At 42.8% G+C, this 25,751-nt stretch overlaps 1 protein-coding gene across 1 annotated transcript in view; it reads left to right on the forward strand.

Annotated features, from left to right (window-relative positions):
* CA10 (carbonic anhydrase 10) overlaps nucleotides 1-25,751 on the forward strand; it is a 495,353-nt gene that overhangs the window by 378,924 nt on the left and 90,678 nt on the right. Inside the window, exon 4 of the mRNA XM_080826757.1 lies at nucleotides 10,515-10,700. Coding sequence (XP_080682883.1) covers nucleotides 10,515-10,700 — 186 coding nt within the window. The remainder of the gene's footprint in view (nucleotides 1-10,514; nucleotides 10,701-25,751) is intronic.

Genomic DNA, 25,751 nt, shown 5'->3' on the forward strand with positions numbered 1-25,751 from the left:
GAAACCACCAAGGCTATTCAGGCACACCGAGGGGGACCCCATATTTGGGCTTTACAACTTTATCCCCAATCCTAGAAGCTACTTAGAAACTTCATGATTTCCCCAAAACTCTTTCCACCAACTTTCAGCCTTCTTCTCTTCCAGAGCTAGAAAACTTGGATTCAAACAGGCCTGGGCTGGAATTCTGACTCTGCCAATTTCTCTGTTATTTCTAACTCTAGTTTTGAGTCCTTGAGCCTCCGTCTCCTCTGCTGTAGGATATGAATAACAATACCTTCCTCACATGGGTAGTGTAAGGATTAAACGAGATAATGTATGGGGAAGAATAAGTACAGGGCCTGGAATATATATATATAGTCACAGCCGTTGTGGTGAATATTATAGTGACATCCATCGGCCCATTGTGTTCACTCCAAGTACAGTAGACCATCTGCTGAGTAAAACTGTATCTTAAAGGCAAGAATGCTAACACTCCTGCATGACGAGTGAAGAGGACTCATATGCCAACTCCAAAATAAATAATTAAAATGACCATTATTATATTTCTGAGATTTACAGGCACATGAGAAATGGAGGGCAGCCTCTCCTTGGTGGCTTTGAAATTGCTCTCCAAGACAGTAGGAAGACTATGAACTTTGAGTCATCAAGACTTCTTTTGAGCTGTGGTTCTCTTACTTGCTTCTCTCACACCCTTGAGTAGAGTTCTTAGCCTATCTGTACCTAGTTTCCTGATCTACAAAGTAGCATTGCTGTGTTGGTGGGAGGGCCCAGTGGTGTAGCCTCTGTGGAAGACAGTATGGAGGTCCCTCAAAAAATGAAAAAAAGAATTACTCTGTGATCCAGCAATCTCACTACTGACTGTTTACCCAAAGAATATGAAAAAACTTATTCAAAAAAATACATGCAGCCTTATGTTTAGTGTAGCATTATTTACAATAACCAAACGATGGAAGTAGCCCAACCGTCCATCAACAACAGATATAGTATATATAGACTGGAATATTATTCAGCCATAAAAAAAAACAATGAAATCTTACCATTTGTGATGACAGGGATAGAGCTAGTGAGTATAATGCTAAGTGAAATAAACCAGTCAGAGAAAAACAAATACCGTGTAATTTCGCTCCTAAGTGCAATTTCAATGAGCAAGGAAAAAGAGAGAGAGAGAAACCAAAAACCAACCCTTAACTATAGAGAACGAGCAGATGGTTACCAGAGTGGAGGTGGGTAGGGGATGGTGAAATGGGGGGTGGGGGAGTTAAAAGCACACTAATCCTGATGAGCGCTGGCTGATGTAGGGAAGCGTTGAATCACTATATTGTATATCTAAAACTAATAAAACACCATATGTTAGCTACCCTGGAATTAAAAATTTAAAAAGTTGGCACAGTGTCTGATACACAGTAGGTCCTCAAAATTTGTGGGTGCATCCTGCCCATGGCTTCCCTAATGAACCCTGTTGAGAATTCTCCTGCCAAGTCAGATGGTCAACTCTTCCTTTCACACAACTGAGATTGAGATTCTGTTTCCTCTCAGACGCTCCATTTGTAGTGTTAACATCTCCATTTAAGCTGTAGGGAATTATTTCTGAGTATATTACAGAAGATTTGGGTCAGGCTTCCTTGAGAGAGAATAGAAAGGAAACCTCACATTAGTTTTGTGTCATACCAGGTGGGTAATTTTATTGAATCTTCTGGAATTTCTGAGGGTAAGGTTTACTTATGCTTAGCTGTCCTCAATAAACATCAGCCCTGTAAGTGTTATCTCCATTAAACGAAAAATCTTCACTATGATTATTTTGTGAATTGGGTCATTTAAAAAAGATGCACTTCCTCCATTTTTTTTTTCCCAATCTGGAAATAGGAAGGTAGACAACATGAGGGACGTACACCAGATTTGTCTCTGAGTTCTCTTCCAGACTCAAGGATAGATTTACCTTGTTGTGCACATAGCTTTTGACAAGAAGAGTTAAATCATTTCTTCATGATTGTTCTAGGACTCAGACATACATTATTTCAAACTGGCTCTCCTTCCATGTGACTGAGGTTTGTTGAATACTTTAGGACAGCTGACTTTTTAAATTAGGTGATGTAAAAATATATGAGAGAGATATATATATACACACACACACGTACATATACATACACATACATACACACACATATATATACACACACGTATACACACATATATAATATATATAATATATAGGTATATTTAAAATATAAATTAAATAATATCTATAAATATACATATATATTACCTAGATCAATGTGCTATGTATAGTATCAGCATAACTGGGTAAGACCAGTTTAAACAAGATATAGCAAAGAAAGCAAATGGGATGTGAAGATAAATATGATGGTTAATTTTCTATGTCAATTTGGTTGGACCACAGTGTCCAGATATTTGGTCAAACATCATTCTGGATGTTCCCGTGAGGGTATTTTTGGATGAGACAAACATTTATATCTGTGGATTTTGAATTAATCAGACTGTGCTCCATAATGTGGGTGGTTCCCCCAGTCAGGTGAATGCCTGATGAGAACGAAAGGACTGAGCTTCTTGGAGCAAGAAGGGATTCTGCAGCCAACGGCCTTCACACTTGAGCTGCCCCATTGGCTCTTCTCTGGTTCGCCAACCTGCTGCCCACCCTACAGAATCTGAACTTGCCACACACATCCTACTGGTTTCCTTTTCTCCAGAGAACTCTAACTACTGCAATAAACAATCCCAAATACCCTGTGGGGCTCCTATACCATCAACTCGTATTTAAAGAAAACCTGTCATATTGCACTGTTAGGTCATTAGTTGCGCAATCTAATCATTTACAGCAGCTAAAAGCACGAGCTTTAGAATCAGAGATATGTGGGAGTCAATCCCCAGCTCCCCAACCAATGGCCCATTTGCCTTCCGGTGGAAAATGACCAGAGGCCTAGGACAGGTATGCCCTGTGGGAGGCCTCCATGCCACAAGTGGGGTTAGCCCACTATCTTACCGTTTTAAGAGGAAACAAATGGCATGAGTCTAAGTACCACACTTGTTTGGTGCTGGGTTTGGTGAGGGAGAAATTATAAGACTTCCTTAAGTTCAAATTCAGAACTTAGCACGGTCCCTGACACCAAAGAACAGTTCAAACCAAGATGGCAGCTGTTATGAACAAGATCAGTGCTGACTGTCAAAGAACCAAACTTCTCTTGACCCTAAAAACACAATGGCTGGATTTATTTTCCTCTAATACAGTGGTGTCATCAGCATAAAAGATATGAATCCATTTAATAACAGGACTTGGCCAATCATGAGCTACTGTAAACCTCCATATTTGCTATAGGAAGACATTCAACTTTACAAAATGAGTAACCTGAGATTAATTCTTTGCTTTGCAAAAGAACGCAAGGCTTTTAGATGGCTTCAAGTGATCAAGATAATATTGAGTGATATGCAGTCCCTCTGTGGACCACCTGCTACCTGCTCCCAACACATATGGGTCCACCCCGTCTCCAACCAGTGGAAATGTCTGCAGGCCAGGAAATCAAGGAACTTCCCTGACCTACAGATTTCTCCAGGTTTCCTCCCAGGATGAACTTCAGCGGCCAAGTGTCTGTTCCAGTCCCCTATTTTCCTGAAAAGGAACCTCGCTGCCTCTGCCCCTGCCTCAGCCCTGCACTGAGAGATGGGAGGAGAAATCACAATTCCCCATGTGGGCTTCATCTGGAAGGGGCTGTGATGCTTGCCCGTGCTCACATCATGATCGCTAGACCTGGTGGGCTTTGCCACCCCCGCCAGTTGTGTCATCCTGGATAAGTCACCGAGCCATCAGCAACAGCACTTACGTTCCTCCCTTGCAAAATAATCATCACTTGCGCCTCTCAACTCATTTTGCAGTGGATGAAAATAAAACATAGAGGGGGACAATGGAAGCAGCCAGAGGCAGCTGGGATCTCCCCTGCAGCTTCAACTTCTCTGCTCAGCTCTGCTTCCTGGTCAGCATGAGACAACTTTTCCAACACGCTGTGCACCAAAGTAGTTCATTGGAAACACTGTAATTAGCATTACAGTTAAAATGACACTATTGCAATGTTAATTACTACAGTGCAGATGTACCATTAGATATCATACATAATGTTGTCAAGCTTTTATTTTTAAATTAAAGTGCAACAAACCATACCCGGGCTACACAGCTTTTTTTGATTAATACAAATTAATGTTATTTCAGTGTCTAGGGAAAGGGTGGGGATAAGGGGGTGTTGCGTCTAGCTGTAAGAATGCATAGGTAAATGGTCAAGTTGCAGGTGGATTCCTCGTAACTCCCTTCCCCTTCTCTGGTCTCTGCTTGGTGGAGAGTGTGAGCTCCGTGAGGGCAGGGACTGTGCCTGGTTTTAGTCACCATGCCATCCTCAGCTCCTAGCACACAGTTAGAGGCATTATTTGGACTCTTGATTTTGGCTCGGGTCATGATTGCAGGGTCGTGGGATGGAACCCCACCTCGGGCTCTGTGCTGGGCGTGGAGCCTGCTTAAGATCCTCTCTGTCTCTCTCTCTCTCTCTTTCTCTCCCTCCCTCTGTTCCTCCCCCACCTCACATGGTCTCTAAATAAAAAAATAAATAAAATTTAAAAAATAATAATAAATAAATAAATAAATCCGAAATGAGGGGCAAACGAACCATCACAATGCAGGAGACAGTGGAAGTCCTTCATTGTGATGTTTAACAAGCAACACTGTATCCCACTGGGCGCTGGGAAGTGGGGAAGATCGGCATGGGTCCCTCGACATCAGCAAGGCACCCATGCAGAAGTCAAAGGAGGGGGAAGGAAGAGAATGAAAATGTTGGACTGCTACATGTATTATTTACTTATTTGTCACAACTCATGAGGGAATTTTCCCCCGGCTTTTTTTAACTGCAGTAAAATACACATACAAGGTTTACCATATTAACCATTTTTACATATACATTTCCGTGGTCTTAAGTCCATTCACATCGCCGAGCAACCATCACCGCCAACCATCTCCAGAACTCTTTTCCTCTTGCAAAACTGAAAGTTCTGTGCCCATTAAGTAACAACTCCCTGTTTCTCTTCCTGCAGCTGCTGGCAACCACGTTCCACTTTCTATCCCTATGACTCTGACTACTCTGGGGACCTCGTATAAGTGGAATCTATTTACATTTAAAATAATTACTGATGAGGATGATTTACTTCTATCATTTTGACATGTGTTTCCTATATGCCTTATAGTTTTCTATCCATTTTCATGGGGAGTGGGGAGAGCAGGGTTCTTATCTCTATATTATGTAGACGCTTCAGGAAATTCGCTGAACCACCCAAGGTCACCAAGACGCACACTGGGAATCTTTTAACTCAAGAGTCCTTCCTTCTCCCAAGTGCTATGTGCCAGTATGTTTTTTTTAAGTCCTGGGGAAATGCAAACAAGCGTACCACCTGGCCCCTGCCTTGTTTCAGTGTGCAACAGTTTTCTTAGGAACGTTAGACATTAGACAGGCACAGATGGAAAGATTTCCAGAAGTGCAGGAAAACCCCCAGATACTTGCCTAATGGAAAAGAGCATATGTCCTCTAAAAATTTAGGACAGTGGGGTGCCTGGGTGGCTCAGTCAGTGAAGCATCTGCCTTCTGCTCAGATCATGATCTCAGGGTCCTGGGATCGAGCCCCACACCGGCCTCCCGGCTCAGTGGGGCATCTGCTTCTCCCTCTCCCTCTGTCCCTCTCCTGCCCACTCACTCTCTCTCTCTCTCAAATAAATAAAAGTCTTAAAAAAAAAAAAAGTCAGAGCAGTTCCTTTTACACTGCCTCGCACACAATAGGTGCCCACAGATGCTACTGGTTGAATGTCATGGTGCTGTGTCATTTGAAGACAATTACAGAGATCCAGCTCTGCTCTGTGGGGTCTGCTCTCCACATCGATGGCTGTGGCCATAGATAGTCATGTGCTCACCGCTTGACACAGAATTTGCCAACTGAAATATCTCTGGATCAATAAGACTAATTTATCCATAGGATGCTCATTGCAGTACATTTTTGCAATAGTGAAAAAGTGAAGGGGATGTAAAGAGTCAACCATAAGTTCTGTATTTTTGCAGTGGAGTATTATGCAACCATTTCAAAGTATTATTACGGAAGAGCAGCTTAATGACCCAGAAATATTCATGTTTGTGAAAATTATATATATATTTATATATATATTTATATAATATATAATCATATGTGATATTTATATATATAGTTAAATAAGCATATTGTATTTGTGTACATAATATATATATAATTTGTGTATATAAAATAGTTAATATATAATAATATGTAATATTTATTCTATATTAAATAATATTGCATTCATCTAATACTATGTCATGGTATATTATTTATACATTAATATAACTACAATTAATGATTTTTTTAAAAATTATATGTTATTTTTTCAGTGTTCCAAGATTCATTGCACCACACCCAGTGCTCCATGCAATATGTGCCCTTCTTAACACCCACCACCAGGCTCACTCATCCCCCTGCCTCCTTCCCCTCCAAAACCCTCGTGTTGTTTCTCAGAGTCCACAGTCTCTCATGGTTCATCTCCCCCCTCTAATTTCCCTCATTTCACTTTTCCTTTCCTTCTCCTAATGTCCTCCATGCTAATCCTTATGCTCCACAAGTAAGTGAAACTATGTGATAATTGACTCTCTCTGCTTGACTTATTTCACTCAACATAATCTCCTCCAGTCCTGTCCATGTTGATACAAAAGTTGGGTATTCATCCTTTCTGATGGAGGCATAATACTCCATTGTATATATGGACCATATCTTTTTCATCCATTCATCTGTTGAAGGGCATCTTGGCTCTTTCCACAGTTTGGCGATTATCTTCTCCCATTCCTTGGGTTGACTTTTTGTTTTGTTGATTGTTTCCTTTGCTGTGCAGAAGCTTTTTATCTTGATGAAGTCCGGAGAGTTCATTTTCGCTTTTGTTTCCTTTGCCTTTGGAGAGATGTCTTGAAAGAAGTTGCTGTGGCTGATGTCGAAGAGGTTACTGCCTATGTTCTCCTCTAGGATTTTGATAGATTCCTGCCTCAATTAATGATTTATACATTAATCCATAATAAATATATACTATATAATACCATTATTATATTAATATTACACATAACATTATAAATAATAGTATATATTTATATACACAAACTCATATATATACATGTATGTGAAAAATCACTCATCTGATTATACAGACACATATATAAAATGATCTTGTTAAAATATGGGTATAGATAGTCATACATATATGTTATAGTATATATAGTTGTAAGAATATATATATCAAAATATTAGTGATGATCATTGGGTTATTGTGGAATTGTGGCTGATTTTTATTTCCTTGAGCCTCTCTATATCTTTCTAACCATATATAATACCTGTATATTATCTTAATAATTAGAAAAAGTAAATATTACTTAACAATAAATGCAATGTCAAACACAAAGCTATCTGTAACCATTTTACTGCCAAGAAACTCATGTGTTGGGCTGTGAAGAAAAGACAAACCCTCATGATCTCATACTGACTATGCATTTATTTGAGACTGGAGGCATGCACACTTTGGGATTATCTGGTTGCAAAGATTAGATAGCTTGAGAAAAAAATTAATTTATTGGTAAGATGTAAAGCATCTGAGAAAATGCAGCTCAGGCCGCATGAAGGAGATGTGAAGGATTTCTGAAGGCCAAGTGGCTGTTCCTTCTCTGTCAATGCATGGTTTCCTCTGTCGCTGCTGACACATCTGCTTCTCTCTGGTCTGACTGCCAGCTACCCAGCAGGCTGAGTCTCTGGACTCCATGTGACTTTCCAGTTCAGGTACTCGAAAGTGCCAGGCCCTCAACAGAGTTTCTGTTGCTAGTTCCAGATTCAGGAGGGGGAAGATTATTCACCTAGTTTATATGTTCGCTTTTGCTGTATTACAAACTACCTCCAAAACTTAGGGACTTAATACCCCAATTATTTAGCTTCCAAGTATGTGGATCTGTGGGCAGTTCTTCTGGTCCGGGCCAGGCTAAGCTTCCCTCAGCTGGGCCAGTCAGCTGGCAGGCCAGCCATAGGGTGGTCAGTCTGTGATGACTTCTCCTTGGATGACTCTCTTCAATGTTGCATCATCCCCCAGCAGGCTAGCCCAGGCTCATTGACATGGTCTCAAGTTTCCCAGAAGGAGAAAGCACGGGTGTCATATTCCATATTGGTCAAAGCAAGTGACAAGGCCAGCCCAGAGTCAGGAGGGAGAGAAGCAGACCCCTATCTTTATGGAAGCAGCTACAGAATCATGTTGTAAAGAATGCAGTTACAGGGAGGGGAAGAATTCTGGCCATTTTTGCAGTCTGCCCTTTAATCTGCCAAGCACCCAGGCTGCCATGAGCTCCATCTTGTAACTACAGAACATTTACATATTTCCACATGGCCCCAGGGATTGAGGTAGCCAGGGGAGAGAGAGACTGGAGACTTGTGCATAAGTTTTGCACTGTTTCACCCTGGAAGTGACACCTGTCATGTCCTCTCACATCTCATGGCCAACATCAATCACATGGGCTCCACCTTACAGCAAAATGGCAGAATCATGAGTCAGTGGAGTATTTAGTGGGCATTACTGTCTCTGCCACAGTGAGCCATCTACAGACCTATTTGATTATTCACAAAAAATAGTGTCAGGAAAGTGGAGGGGCAGATAAGGATAGCGCTAGCAAGAAAATGTATGAAAACATGACGAAGGAAGGTATCAGACATTACATGAAGCCTTTAAGGAATTCCTAAGGCAGCAGGCTGGGCCCAAAAGAGTCAGAGTAAACAGGAAGAAAATCCAAGTATCTCAGCCTCTGAGAATCCAGAAGCATTCCATTCAGACCCATTCAGAGTCTCCTTTAATCTTCCGTTCCGCCCCAAGAGCTAAGTCAACCCAGGAGACGAAGGCAGTAGAGTCAAGGGTAGGAATCGGGGTTCTAGGATCAAGGGTTGAGAGGTCCTAAGTCAAGAAAATAAAGACGAAAATCAAGTTCAAAGAGAAAAGAAGGAAAGGGAGCATCAAGCGGTAAAGTCAGCAGTTGAGAGGCTGAAGCAAGGTGGAATCAGGAGTGAGGAAGGGAAACGGGAAACTTGAATCCATCTCCTTAGCGTAGCACTGAATCCATGAGCTCTGAGAAGGGGGTCAGAGCTCACAATCTGCACGGCATCTGGTGGCGGGGGCAAGAGAGGGCCCTAACAAAGGCGCACGGGACTGCACACCTGAGACTTCGGACCAAAGCCTTCAGTCTCCCACGACAGTTCGCTCCTGTTCACCCATTTTGGCTTCCTTGCCTCTCATTTGGCCTTCGTGGCATCTCTTGCTTTCTCTAATTTCTCACACCTGAGATTTTAACTTTTACAGTGTCTCTGCATTCCAAGTACTTATGGTTAGAGGGGCAAGTTGGGTTTTTTTAAGTTTTTATTTTAATTCCAGGATAGTTAACATACAGGGTAGTATTAGTTTCAGGTGTGCAATACAGTGATTCAACCATCCCATACATCACCTGTTGCTCATCGTGGCAAGCACACTCCTTAATCCCCATCACCTATTTCACCCATCCCCCCACCGGGTCCCCCTCCGGTGACTGTCAGTTTGTTCTCTAGAGTTAAGAATCTGTCTCGTGATTTGTCTCTCTCTTTTTTTTTTCTTCCTTTGCTCATTTGTTTTATTTCTTAAATTCCACATATAAGGGAAATCGTATTTATCTTTCTCTAACTTGTTTCGCTTAGCCTGATACTCTGTAGCTCCATTCATGTTGCTGCAAATGGCAAAATTCCATTCTTTTTTATGGCTTAGTAATATTCCTGTGTGTGTGTGTGTGTGTGTGTGTGTGTGTGTGTCTTCTTTATCCATTTATCTATCAATGCTATCAGTGGATACTTGGGCTGCTTTCCAAGTTTGGCTCTTGTAAATATTGCTGCTAAGAACAAAGGGTTGCCTGTGTGCCTTTGCATCAGTGTTTTTGTATTCGTTGGGTAAATATCCAGTAGTGTGATTGCTGGATCAAAGGGTAATTCTTTTTTTAAACTCTTCGAGGAAACTCCGTACTGTTTTTGCAGAACGGCTGGCCCAGTTTGCCTTCCCACCGACAGTGCACAAGTGTTCCTCTTTCTCTACGTCCTTGCCAACACCTGTTGTTAAGAGGAACACGTTACTTTTTCTAAGGTGCAATGTTCAAAATATTAGTCACAATTGCTGAGGTCGCCTTTGAATCCCTACCTCAAATTCCTACATGATCATGTGATCGTAAATGTGGTTTATGCCTCTCGGAAAGTACCACATAAGCCAGGTAGGGCACGAATGCCCTCGAGGTACTGCTACTCCCCATTTCATATAGAGACTTAGCCTAATGGTTGCCCATCAAGAGGAGGCAAAAGGCATTTGTCTAAGCACCTTGCTGGGTTTGGTGAGACACAGAAAGAGAACCTTGCTTGACTTATTGTGCATTGTGTTGCAGGTCAGTGGGACCATGTACAACACTGGAAGACATGTGTCCCTGCGCCTGGACAAGGAGCACTTGGTTAACATATCAGGAGGACCCATGACTTACAGCCACCGGCTGGAGGAGATCCGACTACACTTCGGGAGTGAGGACAGCCAAGGGTCGGAGCACCTCCTCAACGGACAAGCCTTCTCTGGGGAGGTATGTGGGACTGTTGAAGTCCTAAAGCTGAGTGCCAATTAATAAGACTTGGTGCATATTTATACCCAAGGTGGGATAACAGATGGAAAGCTTTCTTTTAAATCTGTGAAATGAGAAGGTCAGTGCCTCCTTTCTCCATCTGTCTTTTTGCAAGTTGACTGGAAGTCTATAAACGTGCTTCCAGTTTTTTCTAGCGAAAAATGAAACTGGGTATTTCCTTCTGAGACATTGGCGCAGCTCTCATGACTCATGCCCTACAGTGTCTCTGGAGCATTATTTGAACCCCAAACCCTCACTTTTCTTGCATACCTTCACTTAGACCTACCTGGACCATCAGCCTCTCATAGGAGGGTATAGGCTCCATAATTCTTCCTTCTGGCAGAATGGGTCTTATTTGCACAAAACTATAACTTACTGTGAAACAAATGTCAGGCAACTAAATGGTCTGCCTGACTTTCTACAGATTGGAAATGTCACTGTATGTCACCATTAATGGTGAGTATCACTGTGTGCCACCATCAACCGAGATAGGATTCAGACCACAGCAGTGAGCCAAAATGGCTTCAATTATAGGATGAGAGCTATGGTTTAAACAGATATCATCCGGGTTCTGACCCTTGACAAGCACGGTCTAGTTAATTTGTCCTCTTACACTTGACGGTGGTTATCAACTAGGAGTCCAGGGTGCTTATATGCTAAATAGCCAGTAACAGCGTTTCTCTTTAAAAGTCCTCAGATGTCGAGAAAGCTGTGAAATGACAGAAGTATGTAACTCACAATTGACTTGGTCTTTTTAATTTTTTGTTCAATCAACATCGTGTTTAAACCTGGCATTGTTTTTAATGCTCATACTATACTCATAAGCGAGTATAGGGACCCTAATGGAAAAACTCCCTAGAGTTGCAGTTTCTGGGCTAGAGTATAGAGCAGGGAAGATGACGAAAGCAGGGCAAAAGTCCATGAATTGAGAGTGACCGGGGACTGCCAATCTGAATTAGGGACTATTCTAAATTAGATAAACACTTCCTTTTTAAATACATATTATTCCAATATTTGTAACTATTTTATTTGTTGGCTTACTTGCTCATTTCTTTGCTTTTCTCCCTCACTGAACTGTTATATTCTTCTCCTTATCATAATGTTGCCTCCGACTAAAAATTAATTTATTAATGAATTTATTCAATGAATGAGTGAAAAAAATGTGGATGGTTACTTGGCTAAAATCTTTACTTTGTAGAATTCCTTAGAATTGCCTTTTCTTCAATGTGTGATAAAGGGTGCGTTGTAATTTGTATAGGAACTACAATTTTGGAGTAAATGAGTCTCTCCAAAATCCTTAAGGGAAACATATAACAAGTTGATCTCTCAAAGTATTAATTTTCCTAGACATACCCAGACCGCAGGTATCAGGCACTCCAAGGAATCTGCATTTTTAAAGCCCCCAGGAGAGTCTGTTGACTAGGTTTGTGAAACACTCACTCCACTAACACATTATTAAGTGCTCTCAATGAATAGAGCCTCTAAACAGAGTTGCAAGTGAGAATTAACTGGGGACCATTGTCAAAATATTTACATTTGAATCCTTCCCTAAAGCAATTGAATCAGGGCCTCAGGGAGTGGAGTCCAGCTATGCACACTTGTAGAAATTCTGGTGAGTGACCACTGGGCCACTTCTAGCCTTAGCTCTGCCGGAATTATCCCAGTTTTCGAAACAATGAGGACTTAATCAACCAAACCATATTGCACAAGAATTAAAAAGGGCACCCGGGTGTCATTGCAAACGGCAAAGCTGGGGTGCTGTCTAGATGGATGGGATCTGGGGAATAGCTTCCCAAGAAGGCAAGCCAGAGCCTTGGCCTCAGCACAAGAACTCTCACACTTTGTCATGGGCAGACGACATCAGCTATGTCATATTTCTTTCCAAGCCCCTCGGTATGGAGTGGATTCTGAACTGGTGTGGGTTTAGGTGCAAGAAATTAAAATGCTAGAAGCACCCAAACAATGTCACGTGGCTAAGTATTAGCCTTTGAGATATTTAAGAGTTTAGTGACCAAGAAAAGTTTGGCACCTTCTCTGTGGCATGAGGGAAAAGACCGAGGGTCCATGGATGAAGTCCTGGACAGATGGAGTTCAGCAAAATAAATAATATGTTCTAACAGTGAGAGCTATTCATTGCTGGAATGAGTTTGCCTCTGAAAATAGCGAATTCCCATCACTGGAACTATTAGCATGGAATGGAATTTGAGGACTTCATAAGAATGACTCACCTCATATCCTCATGAGCACCTCATGAATGCACCTTCTAGTGCTGAAATCCCATGTAATCCATGATTTCCTGCTAGAAAATGTCCCCCAACCAGATTCCACTGAGTGTTAGGCCCAGTTAGAGTACACATAGCCCATCCTGTAGGTCGGTGTCTCATTTTTATTTTGTGCTCTCCTCAAAGCCACCTTTGGTCTCTGTTTTTGGCTATCCTCTGAGAGCACCTAAGTAGACACTTCTAGCAACAGAGCGTGTGTTTATTTTGTTGACAATGAATAATCACATCGCCATCTGTCCCATCTATCATCACTGATCGTGATAAGTCAATTAATGCCAGGCATTTTCCTTGGCACAGCACAACAGTCGTTATCTCAAGAGCTGTAGATTAATTGTAGTCTTGTCTAGTGAGGTTATTGTAATTGATGGTAATCATTTGCTTTGTTTTATAAAGCTGCGTGGATGTACGACACAGTCAGCAACCGCGTTGTTTTTTTTTTTTTTTTAATTATTCATGTCCTACATGGAGCACTCCTGGATGCCTTGTTGGGGGTCGGTGATAAATGAGTATATTCAGGGATTCAAATATCTCCATTTTTTTCAAGAAGGGAAAATGAACCGTTCTTAATAAGGAAGACCCTTTGCCTGCTAATCGTGTCTAACTGGTTAGATTCATGTCCTCTCTAAAGTAGGGTATTTACGAAAAGAAACAAATGCATTAACCAGGCAGAAGATAATATTTGAAAAGAATCATGGGGAGGGATGAAGTTCCAATAGTGAGGCTAGACAAAAAAATAAGTTTTCTTATTGAGGGGAGGTTGGAAAGATTCGTTTTGAACACCTTCTTGAAGTTTTTTCAGAAGTCCCAAGGGAGGGTATATACTGAGACTCATGCCCACCATTTTGTAGGAAACCTCTGCCAGGTCCTCCCGTTCGTGCCATCCATCTTCCCATGCCTCCGGTCCTCCAGCTGTGTGCTGAGCTCCACAACCCTGCATAGCAGACAGTCTACTGAGGGACACGTATATTTAAAATACAGTGTCACATGGCTTATATTTGAGGATGCTTCTGGAAGAGGGTTATGAAGTAGGTCTCTCAGGACTGTTTTAAGTAAAGGACAGATGGACGCCTGTATGGCTGGACTGCTCTCACTGAAGGTGGGCTAGGAACATGAGCCTTCCCAGGCTCAGCCTCTCAGGTCTCTAATTCTGCTCACACACATCTGAACAAGGAACCGGTCCACAGCTATGGCCATGAATGTGGATAAGATTGTTTCCTTTAAAAGGGGGAGCAAAAGTGGTATATTATTTATTTATGCGTTTGTTGGCTTGTTTGTTGGCTTACCTATTTATTTAGTGGCTCTGAACCAGGAAAGGGAAAATAATTATCTCCATGCAAACAACTGAGAAGTGCAGAAAATGCAGGCCCTGTCCCCTTCCAGGAGTCAGTTACATGCATCCTTTAGAGACTGGCTGCGCTGAAGCCGCGCAAATTTGTAGGAATAAGCAACACCAAATTGTTCCGAAGTGTGGTAGAGTATGAAAAGTGCCAAGGAGCACATCACGGAGAACCAGGGCCCCATTAGGCATGGAACGGCTCTGGAGGGAGGTACTCAGGCAATGTAATTAGTGCTTTGCCGGGAGGCTGGGACCTCCTTGTAGAGATGTTCATTGGCACAAGTGGAGTTTTGAAGGGGAATGAGAATTGAGATGTTTAGAATAACAGGGACACAGTTGTACATATGGAAGAGCTCCCTGAGAGCCATGGTAATGGTGTTCCCTCTGTCCTGAATGCCAGCTTTCTCTCTCTCTTCCTCATTCCCGCACAGCCCCCCATCCCCAACCCAAGAGCTTTCCAAGCCTCCTTCCCACCTCCCAGCCAGTGACTCCCAGAGAATCCTCCATATTCACCAATTTAGTGGTCTGCAAGCTATAGCCTGTGGACCAAACTCAGTCAAGTAGCTAAGCATGGTTTACATATTTAAAGGATTTTTTTTCCCCCAAAGAAGAACGTGTAATAGAGACCCTGTGTGGCCTGCCAAAGCTGAAACGGTTGCAAAATGTCTGATCTTTTACACAGAAATGTTGCTGACCCCAATCTATTAAATTGTTCATCACTGTAGATTTTATAACTGTTTACTCTCAGTTCTTTTGGAAATGGAGTTCTTTGTTGATAGAGATTTTATTTTGATCATCGCTGTATTCCCAGCCCTTTGTACATTGTCGGACACATGAGGGCAGAGTCATAAGTGTTTACTGAATGAAAGAATACATCATCTTCTTACACCCCTTAAAGACAGGGACTCTTTTCACTACTCATCTTTGTATACCATACACCTCGCACAGTACCCAACATACTGTAAGTGCTTAATTGATGTTTGTGGAATGAGTCATTCAGTCACTGAATCCATAACTCAATCAACTATTGGCAACCTAGGAATTCAAAACTTACAGGCTTTTTTCCTGGAATTTTGGGTATGTTGTATTCATTGACTACACCAGGAATATGCAACTTCCTTTAAATTGAAGATGAAGGGTTTTGATAAAGGCTGTCCAAAGCACCGAGTTCTGTTAGAAACTGGAAAAGAGAAAGAGTGGTTTAGTTCACAGCTACCATGAAGGCATGTTCTGGGCTTTCTTTGAGAAAGGATTGTACTTTGAGAAATTCAAAAGTTATTAACAAAGTCCTAACCCAGCCCTATCCTCGGTGTGATAAAGAACACGAAATGATTGAACAATTAAGTGTCACCTTGGAGGAACAAGGCGGAGACTTGAGTCAATTACTCTGCAGCACAATCCAGAACTTGCCCGGCTCGTCCACAGGTGGTTATGGAGTCTCACTGCTAACATCTGGTCACTGTTGATGTGCTTCCTGATTTGCTTTTCATTCATTCCCTCCTTCATTCATTCAGCTAACAAATATTGAGTGCCTACCATGTGCTCCAGTGAAGAAAATAGATAAAAGTCCTTCCTGTATGGTGCTTGCAGTCAAGTGAGAATGGACAAATAATAAATAATAAACATAATAAATGAGTCAATGCATGGGATAAGTTAGAAGAGGATCAATGCTATGGGGGAAAAATGGAGTCAAGAGGGACCAGAGCATGAGGAGTGGAGGTAATGAGTTACAAGGGTAAGCAGGGTGGTCCGTGTAAGCTGTATTGAGAGGATGCCATCTGTGAGGTTGCCATAGAGATGTCTAGGGGAAGGACGTTCCAAGCAGTAGGTAACAGCTGGTACCATGGCTTTGAAGTGGGGGAAAGCTATGAGCATTCTAGGAAGAGGGAGAGGAGCATGAGCACAGGGTACGTGAGAGGACCTGAGAAATCAGGGAGGAGAGAGGGAGCGGGGCCAGTGCACATCAGATCATCTTTTCCTTTGTATGGACTTTGTATGGGCTTTGTATGGACTTTAGCCGTTATTCTCAATGAATTCCGAAGCACAACACAAATTCTCCCATTTAATCACCCAATGCTAGCTCAGTGAAGTTACCTCTTAGTATTGTCTCCCTCTGAACCTGGAGAAACTAAGGCCCAAGACCATGTAGACAGTAAATGATCGAGATTGGGCTTAGCTCATGTCTTCTGATTCATAACATCGCTTAAACAAGCCAAGCTTTACCTACCCATAAACCCCAGAGTAGTGACTGCTCACCTACTCTGGGCCCTAGCCCAGGGGGGGACTTCAAAGATCTGTAGACCATGGGGAAGACCCCGACTTCCCAGAATGTCTTCTCCCAGAAGTCACAGAGTAGGTTAAACTTTTTTTTTTTTTTAAGATTTCATTTATTTACTTGACAGATAGAGATCACAAGCAGGCAGAGAGGCAGGCAGAGAGCAGGGGGGAAGCAGGCTCCCCACCAAGCAGAGAGACCAGTGCGGGGCTCGATCCCAGGACCCCGGGATCATGACCTGAGCCAAAGGCAGAGGCTCCAACCCACTGAGCCACCCAGGTGCCCCTAGGTTGTACTTTTTAATATGTCCCCATACATATGATAGGCACCTGACAGATATTACTGAATGAAGAGATTGAATGAGCAAATGAAGATAACTTAAAAGATGATAACTTTAAGAGTACCTAAATTATGCCCAGTCTATCATGAATTCAGTTCTATCATCCTAATGGCAAACCTATAAAGTTAATGTCAATATCAACAGAAGTTCTACATATGTTAAGTTATTCACAAATGCAGAGTAAGTGAATTCTTCAGAGTCCCTGGGAGGAGGAATGGAACAATGGATAGCCAACATGCTAGAAAAATTCATATAGATTCCTCATTTCAGGCTCTGGAATTACTCCCAGGATCAGACCAGGGAATTTATCTTTGCCAATGCTAGAAGCCAAAGTTCTGGATCCCAGGAGCCATTCCCACTCAGAGTTAGCAAACTGGCCTTCGAGAAGCAAAGCAAACAGAAGTCGGAAGCCCAGATGGTGGTAGGACCTATAATGATGATGCCAGCAAGTAGATGAAGACTGTGATCTAAGGATAGAGAGTCTTGCCTTTGGACATTCTTATAATTACTTCTGGGAAGGGACAACCCAATCAAGTCAGCAGCTTTCTGGATTGCTAGTTTTAGATGGACACCATGGGGCAGCCAAGGAGAGAAACACTGCTGTTAAGGACAACTTGCTGAGGTCAACTCATTATCCCGTGGGCTCCCATTCCAACCTGCAGCATACCTCTGACCTGGTCCTGCCAGGATGCCATTATGACAGCCACCATGGTCTTCTTCTGGACTCTAATCTCCTCCCTGGTGTTCTGTCTAAAGCAGGGAAGGAGGTATTATATTACAAAGACATTAATGTAAAAGATAGACTTTACCTGGGACTTGATCAAGGTTCAGCCTAGAACATAATGGTCACCATGGAGACCATCAGTGTTTGGTTTTACAAGTGTCAAATGTGGTCTTTCTTTCTTTAGTAACCAATGACATTGCAATTAAGGAGGGTACTGGACCCGACACTTCTACCAATGAGGTGTACTTTTTACACCCATTTCCTAAGCCACAGGAATAAAATCAGCTGGAAAAGAAAGATGTGAAGTAAGAGTGACCCATTCACTACTACTCTGACCACTGTCAAGAGTTCACAAAATTTGCAGAGGTTCCACCAAAGATCACATCTCCTACTTCAAGGGATAGACCTGCTATTGAAAAGAATGAGTCTGCTGAAAGCCTCCGTCTGAAGTGTTAAAATTGGAGGTCCCATGGAGGTCACCTCTTCCAAACCACTTACCGTACAATAGAAAAATCAGATGACAGAGAGGATAAGAGCACTGCCCAAAGTCACTGAGAGTCAGTGGCAGAATTAGGACCCAAATTTAAGTTTCTGGTGCCCTAGTTTGAGATTTAAAATTTTTCAGATAAAAATGTAAATTATGTACAATCCCAAGATTCAGCAGGCCCTTTGAGTCCATCTGGTTTAGTTGCCCCACAGAGCAGATAGTCTGATAATCAGATTCCCTAGCTTAGTGAGCAGAACCCATCACAAGGACATTTATGCAGACGGCCCCAAAAGGGCAGAGACATGGACAGATTACTTTCCAAACATGAGCACTCATCAGCATCCCTGTGGAGAGGGTTCTAAAAGTCACCAAATCACCCCCAACAAAAATACCACCCATGTGAGAACCATAATAGTGCCTGATTGCAAGAAATGTAGAAATGAAAGACTGGAAGACTAAAATAGAAAGTAAAATTCCTGAAAGACCCTTTGGTTGGTCTTAATATGAAGGCAACCTTGAGGACTTGAGAATAGAAGCCATGCTTTTCTACAGTTTGAATCCCCCCTTCCGCCCACACTCCCCAATAAACATCTCGAACAGCTTTGTAATATTAAATATAAGTAATCTAGATAATAATATTGCAAAATTAAATCATGAGATGTCTAGCCACTCCATGGATGTGCTGCTATACAATTCAAAATAAAGCCGTTTAAAACCCTCAGATTCATTTGCTCTGACATATCGATAAACTTTTGCTGAAACAAAGCTAATCATCTCAATGGTGCTGACTTAATTGCTCGCCAGTTGACGGATAATAAACAGACCTGAGGATTAAAATATGAACTAATTACTGTACTCAATTCCATTTACTTGATTTCATGTTCCATTAATTTTTTGCATCATTTCTGGTGGAAGCCTTAGATTTATGGTCACCCCGAATGAATTATACCAGTTAGTTGCCTGTGGCATGCTCGTGTTCAGAATTGGTTGGAAAGGGCAGAATTCTGGGCAGTAAATATTTAGCCGAAGCAGCCTAGGATATAGTAAGTGAAGGTAATTATCCGTTCCCAAATACCAGCCAGAGTCAGCCTCTATAAATCTATCCCCATCTCAGCAGTAAAAGGGCAACACTAGGATGGCTCTCATGATTATTCATTGGATCAGCTTGGTAGAGGCCATTTCCAAGAGCAGTAGTTGCTTGGCCTGGAAGAGGGCTGCAGGGAAGCAGAGGCAAGCACACCATGGGGAAGGGACAGTGGCCTAGGAGTCAGGTACTTGTGGTCCTGGATGGAGGTTAACGTTTTTACTTCAAAGATCTGCCTTCAACACCCTGTTCTGACACCTACTAGCTGTGTGATCTCAGGAAGGTCAAAACGGGACAGATCACTTAGCCTCCCCTACCCTTTTAAAACCGATCTGGGTTTAATAATACCAGTCCCATAGACACAATTGGTTGATTGTGTATTGAGAAAAAGCATTCCTGTGATAGGGCTTCTTAAACTATAAAGTGCTGTGCCAGTCATCTAGTCCAAAGTCTTTGCAGAGGACGTATAAAGATAAACACAATGTGCCAAGGTGGTTGCTACTGTTGGCTTTTCATTTATCGAGCATGTCCTATGACCCAGTTCATAGTTCATATTTCTTCTCACACCCAGGGCTCACAATGAACCTGTGAGTTAGCACTCGGAAGCACCATTTTTACAAAAAGGAAAAAGAAAGTCAGAGAGATTAAAGAACCAGCTTCAGTCACATGGTCCATTTGGGGAAGAGCGGGGATTTGAACCCAGGTCTCTGGCTTCAGCTATGCAAAGTCAGGGCACCTAACTGGTTCTGCTTCTAAGTAGCTGCTTGATCACAGGTTAAGCTCCTTCTCTATAATCACAAGTGCCCTATGTGTCACCTGAGAGGACGCTGCGCCAGCCTCAGGAGTAACTGCACTTTTTCTGGCTATAAAGGGAGACAGGAGCTTATCTCTCCAAGTGGCATGCACTGCAAGGGGAAATACTCACTTCCGTGCACCTGCTGAGAACTGTAGGTCCATCCACCTGCCCCTCTCAGATGGACAGTAATTGGGACATTACATACAGATGCACGGTGATTTTTTTCTCCCACGTCTTTGAAACACAATAAGCAAGGTATTGCTTATCTCTAAATTCATTTGTGTACAAACACATCTGTTTCCCTCTGCAAAACGTGGGAAGCCTTATTCCTTAGTCTCAGAGGTGGCTTGGGCAAATGTATTTTCTTGCAGTGGATCTGTTTGCTGACCTAGAAATTTCTGGATTGAGTCTTAAACATGGATCCTGCAGGAGCTCTTTGGCCAAATGAGCTTAGCCAGGAGGTTTTAGATCACACTCCTGGCCAGGAAAAGGGGGAAGACCCAGCGATCACCAGATACGTGTCCCAAGACTCAGCCCCCTGCTCCAGGGTTTTCAAAGCAAATAGCAGTGTCTGCTTCAGGAAAGACCATTGTGGTGGACCCAAAGAGCCACCCAGAAAAACTGTTGTTTCTGTGAGGTCCTTGGTGGGGATCATACATTTCCTGTTGTACCTGCCTGTCTAGGGCTGATGTATTTCCGTGCCCCCAGGTGATGGGCTAGGACCTACTTATGTGAGCAGTGGTTAATCGCAGAGTTCAAAATTGCCAGAGTTATTCATTCCTATGTTTGAATCTGGCTTTGTCACACACACCTGTGACCTTGGGCAAGTTACTCAACCCACTTGTCCCTCAGTTTCCTTATTGATGAGATTAACAGCGATGGCCATCTGTGGGACTCCCCTCCCCAGCTTTATTGAGGTAGAGTTTACCTACAATGAAAGTCAGCAGTTTTAACTGTACAAGTCAATATATCTTCGTAAGTACATAGTCATGTAACCACTGCTACAGCTATGATCTCAAACCCTTTCATCACCACAAAAGGTGGCCTCATGTCCCTCAGCGGTCAATCCCCTGACCCTTGGAAACCACTGATGTGCTCTCCCTGTAGTTTTGCTTTTTTCAAATTTCAGTGGACTCATACAGTATGTAGTCTTTTTTTATTTTTTCAATTTTATTTTTTCAGTGTTCCAAGATTTATTGTTCATGCACCACACCCAGTGCTCCATGCAATCCGTGCCCTCCTTAATACCTACCACCAGGCTCACCCGTCCCCCCGCCCCCCCCCTCAAGAACCCTCAGTTTGTTTCTCAGAGTCCACAGTCTCTCATGGTTCATCTCTCCCTCCGATATCCCCCAACTCACTTCTCCTCTGCATTTCCCAATGTCCTCCGTGTTATTCCTTGTGCTCCACAAGGAAGTGAAACCATATGATAATTGACTCTCTTTGCTTAACTTACTTCACTCAGCATAGTCTCCTCCAGTCTCGTCCATGTTGATATAAAAGTGGGGTATTCATCCTTTCTGATGGAGGCAGAATACTCCATTGTATATATGGACCGTATCTTCTTTATCCATTCATCTGTTGAAGGGCATCTTGGCTCTTCCCACATTTTGGTGATTGAGGCCATTGCTGCTCTGAACATTGGGGTACAGATGGCCCTTCTTTTCACTACATCTATATCTTTGGGATAAATACCTAGTAGTGCAATTGCAGGGTCATAGGGAAACTCTATTTTTTTTTAAAGATTTTATTTATTTATTTGATAGACAGAGATCACAAGTAGTCAGAGAGGCAGGCAGGGAGAAAGGAGGAAGCAGGTTCCCTCCTGAGCAGAGAGCCTGATGCGGGGCTCGATCCCAGGACACTGAGACCATGAGCAAAGCTGAAGGCAGAGGCTTTAACCCACTGAGCCACCCAGGTACCCTGGGGTAGCTCTATTTTTAATTTCTTAAGGCATCTCCACACTATTTTCCAAGGTGGCTGCACCAACTTGCATTCCCACCAACAGTGTAACAGGGTTCCCCTTTCTCCACATTCTCTCCAACATTTGTGGTTTCTTGCCTTGTTAATTTTCACCATTCTGACTGGTGTAAGGTGGTATCTCAATGTGGTTTTGATTTGAATCTCCCTGATGGCTAATGATGATGAACATTTTTTCATGTGTCTGTTAGCCATTTGTATGTCTTCTTTGGAGAAGTGTCTGTTCACGTCTTCTGCCCATTTTTTTTGATGTGATTATCTGTTTTTTGAGTGCTGAGTTTGAGGAGTTCTTTATAGATCTTGGATATCAGCCCTTTGTCTGTAGTGTCATTTGCGAATATCTTCTCCCATTCTGTGGGTTGCCTCTTTGTTTAACTTTATTGTTTAAATGATCTACATTTAAATTAACTGTTTTCCTTCAGCATACAGTTCTCTGAACTTTCGCAGGTACAGATTTGCATAACCATCATCATAATCAGGATACAGAACCATTCTACCCTGTAGGGTTGTTTTCAGGATTAAGAGTATTGGTATATGTAAAGTGCCCAGAACAGTGTCTGATGCGCAGTGAGCGCTCAGAAATAGTAACATTTATTGGAAACAGTATGCTTCTTCGAGGTCCATCTGTCAAGGTCATTTCTACCCTATGTCGCCATCTAAGAATCCAGAGTGGCATCCATGCAGGAGGTGAAATGCCTACATTACACCTTTTCTGATTGCTGATTTCTTATTGGTATCAATACTCCCTAGAAGAGGGCTGCACATGTACCACCCACTGGCTAAGGTGTTTGTCCTCAGAACTGCACCTCTTTCTAGTCATCACAGGGCACCGTGCAGACCAGTCCAGCACCTGCCAACACCATCTCGGCAGTGTGGGGTAAAGTGTTCAGCAGGAGCACATACAAGGAAGTGCAATCCCCATCCTGGCCTCTGGGAGCGCCCTTCCCCTTCCCCAGATAAGGACTCCTTCATTCTTGCAAAGGGCACCAGCATGTACAGCATTTTCTCATGCTCTGTGTCTGAGACAAAACCTTGAGCTATCTAAGTAGGATGACTGAATTCTTCTAAGGCGGTCTAGACTGAATAGGATGATTGCATGCTCCTAGGGTGGTCTAGATTGAGGCCAGTTGGTCCTGGTGTCATTGAAATAGCACCTCCTTTTCTCTCAAAAATGCTTCACTTTGTACAATGAATCATAGGGTCACCCTGGGTCTAGGTTTGTTGTGCTGTGTGGAGGGTCAGAAACATGGGTCTCCCATAAAATCTTTATGCTACATTGGAGAGCTTCCCCCAAAGATTAAGTATATACTCTATAACTGGCCACTATCATATGTCTGTCCTTTAAGGTAAAAGCTTGGGAAATTAAGACATTTGATGTGACACCAAAAATTAAAGATGAGCTTCTTCTACTGACTTGGATATGTCACGTTCACTTGTTATAATGCCTGAAGTATTGAGCCTCCTCCTTGTGTCCCTGTTACAGTGGCCACAGTACTAACAGTGTTAGCGCACATGCGCACGCACGCACACACGCACACACGCACACGTTCTACAAGGCTTCCGTCCTTCAGCTCCCTCCCACGTAAAATGTTCCTGTGGTTACTAGGGTATTTTACTAGAAACCAGAGGTTCCCCTTGAACCATGTTGCTTTGTGTATTTTAATTACAATTTAAGTGATTTCTCTACACGGAGCACCCCCAGGAAGAAACCCCAGGAATTATCATTATCATCCACTTAGGCTTTGTTTCAATTCTGGTCTTTAGAGAGCCAGAACAGCAAGAAGATTCTGTCACCGTAAACCCCTCTGTAAATCCCTATTGGTGTCAGCATTTAGCCCTCTTTGCCATCAAACAAAAGGGAGAGGGTTTCTGTTCCAAAAGGCAGTTGCAGGCTTTGCTTTTTAAAACCTCGGGGGCATCCAAACACTCAGTCCCACCAAGCTCTGGTGCTGCTTCTGGAGTATTCATTTAGCTTAATTTACATTATTTTAATTTTCTTAGGGGTGTCTTTACTAGCTGGAGGGTGATTTTTTTCCCCCTTAATTAAAGAACGAGTTGATGCCAAAGCACACAGAACAAAACAAGCCCCTTCATACCCTGTCTCACTTGTCACTTTTTCCTGCTGTTCTCACTTTTGGATACTTTTCAGCTTTCACCCTACCTGCATTCTCAAACTGGAAATGGGATGGAATGACAGGGGATGAGGCCCCATCTCTCAATAGAACCAACCAACCCTTGGTCTCAATTCTTTTAATTTCCCGGAGCAGATGATGGTTTGGAGGAGGGTCAGGTAGTGTTCTCTCTATCTCTGAGACAGAAAAGCTGTATCATCAGCAAGGGCCGTTCAACAAAACTCCATGCAGTGGAGCCGGGAACGGCTCCAGCCTAGGGCTGTTCAGTGAACAAACCCAGCCACGGTCCTCATGGAGTGTAGGTCCCTAAGGACATCTTAAGTGGCGTGCTTTGGGATGCAAGTCATAGGAACTCCCTTAAGCTAAGTGAAGCCACCAAAGTAATCTATGGAAAGCCTCTGGGGTATGTCATAGGACTCAAGGTCACCTGGGCCAGTGAAGAGACTGGAACCCAGAAGAGAAACAAGGTCATAACCCTGGGAACTACTCTAACCCCCCTTCTTTCACATGGCTGCTTTATTCTCATTCTCTCCATCAGCTGTCCTTTTCTTGCAATTCTTTGTGCCCATGCAGGGAATAAATAACCCCCCTTAGGCTCCCAAGTTTATGCCCTCTTGGATCAAGACCACCCTGGCCTGACTGGCTGGCTGGCTCTTCATCCCAATTCCAAATTCTCCAGAGGAGAGGTTTGATTTTTTCCAACCTAGATCTGATGTCCTCTCTGACCCAACCATCTATGCCTGTGAGGTGGCGTCATGTAGATAAACAGGTCCGGGGGGACCTTCCCCAATGGGAAGGAGAGCAATTACGTGGAGTCAGCAGTCACTGTAAGCCATATGGATGCCCCCCAAAATGTTGACTGTGGTGGAGAACGAAGTTTTTTCCTGCTTAGACCAACAAAATCCACATGATATATTGGACGTGAATCTTGGGGTTGGAGAAGGCTTTTGGACATGAGCAAGATCTTGAAAGAAACGTATGAATGTGGCTGAAATAGGATGAGAGTATCCCAGACAAATAGAAATAGCACCCGTTAATAGAAAGAATAAAGGTAGTCAATCCATGGTGTGCTCTCGAAGAATTTAGCATCTTGTGATTTTCATAACAATTTCACCCATCGCGGGGACATCAATGGCACATCACAGCCATGTCACTCATCTTCCTGGCTGCGGACACTGCTCTCCCTTTCTTTCCTTTCTGCCAATACATAAATCATGGGGTGGGCTCAAAAAAGTTTCCCAGGGGTTGGCATCAAGCAAACCCACTTTCATATGCCAGCTCTGCCACTTCCTGTGTGCCCTTCAAAAATATTTAGGCACCTCCGAGATGAGAAAAATGATAGTAACAATATCAACCTTAGAGGGTTTGTTGTTTGAATAAAATAAGGCAGTTTGAGATAAAGAGCCTTAGCACTGTGTCTGGCACAGAGGGGATGTCAAGAATGTTTATTTCCAGCGCCTTCCCTCTCTATCTGTTGTCTTCTCCAGAAATGGGCTGATGAGATGTCTTGGGTAAGAACACGCAGACTTGGAAGGGATGTGGTCTAATATTGTAACAGAATAGTTAAAATAAAGAC

This window comes from Martes martes (genome assembly GCF_963455335.1).
Source record: "Martes martes genome assembly, chromosome: 16".
NCBI lineage: Eukaryota > Metazoa > Chordata > Mammalia > Carnivora > Mustelidae > Martes > Martes martes.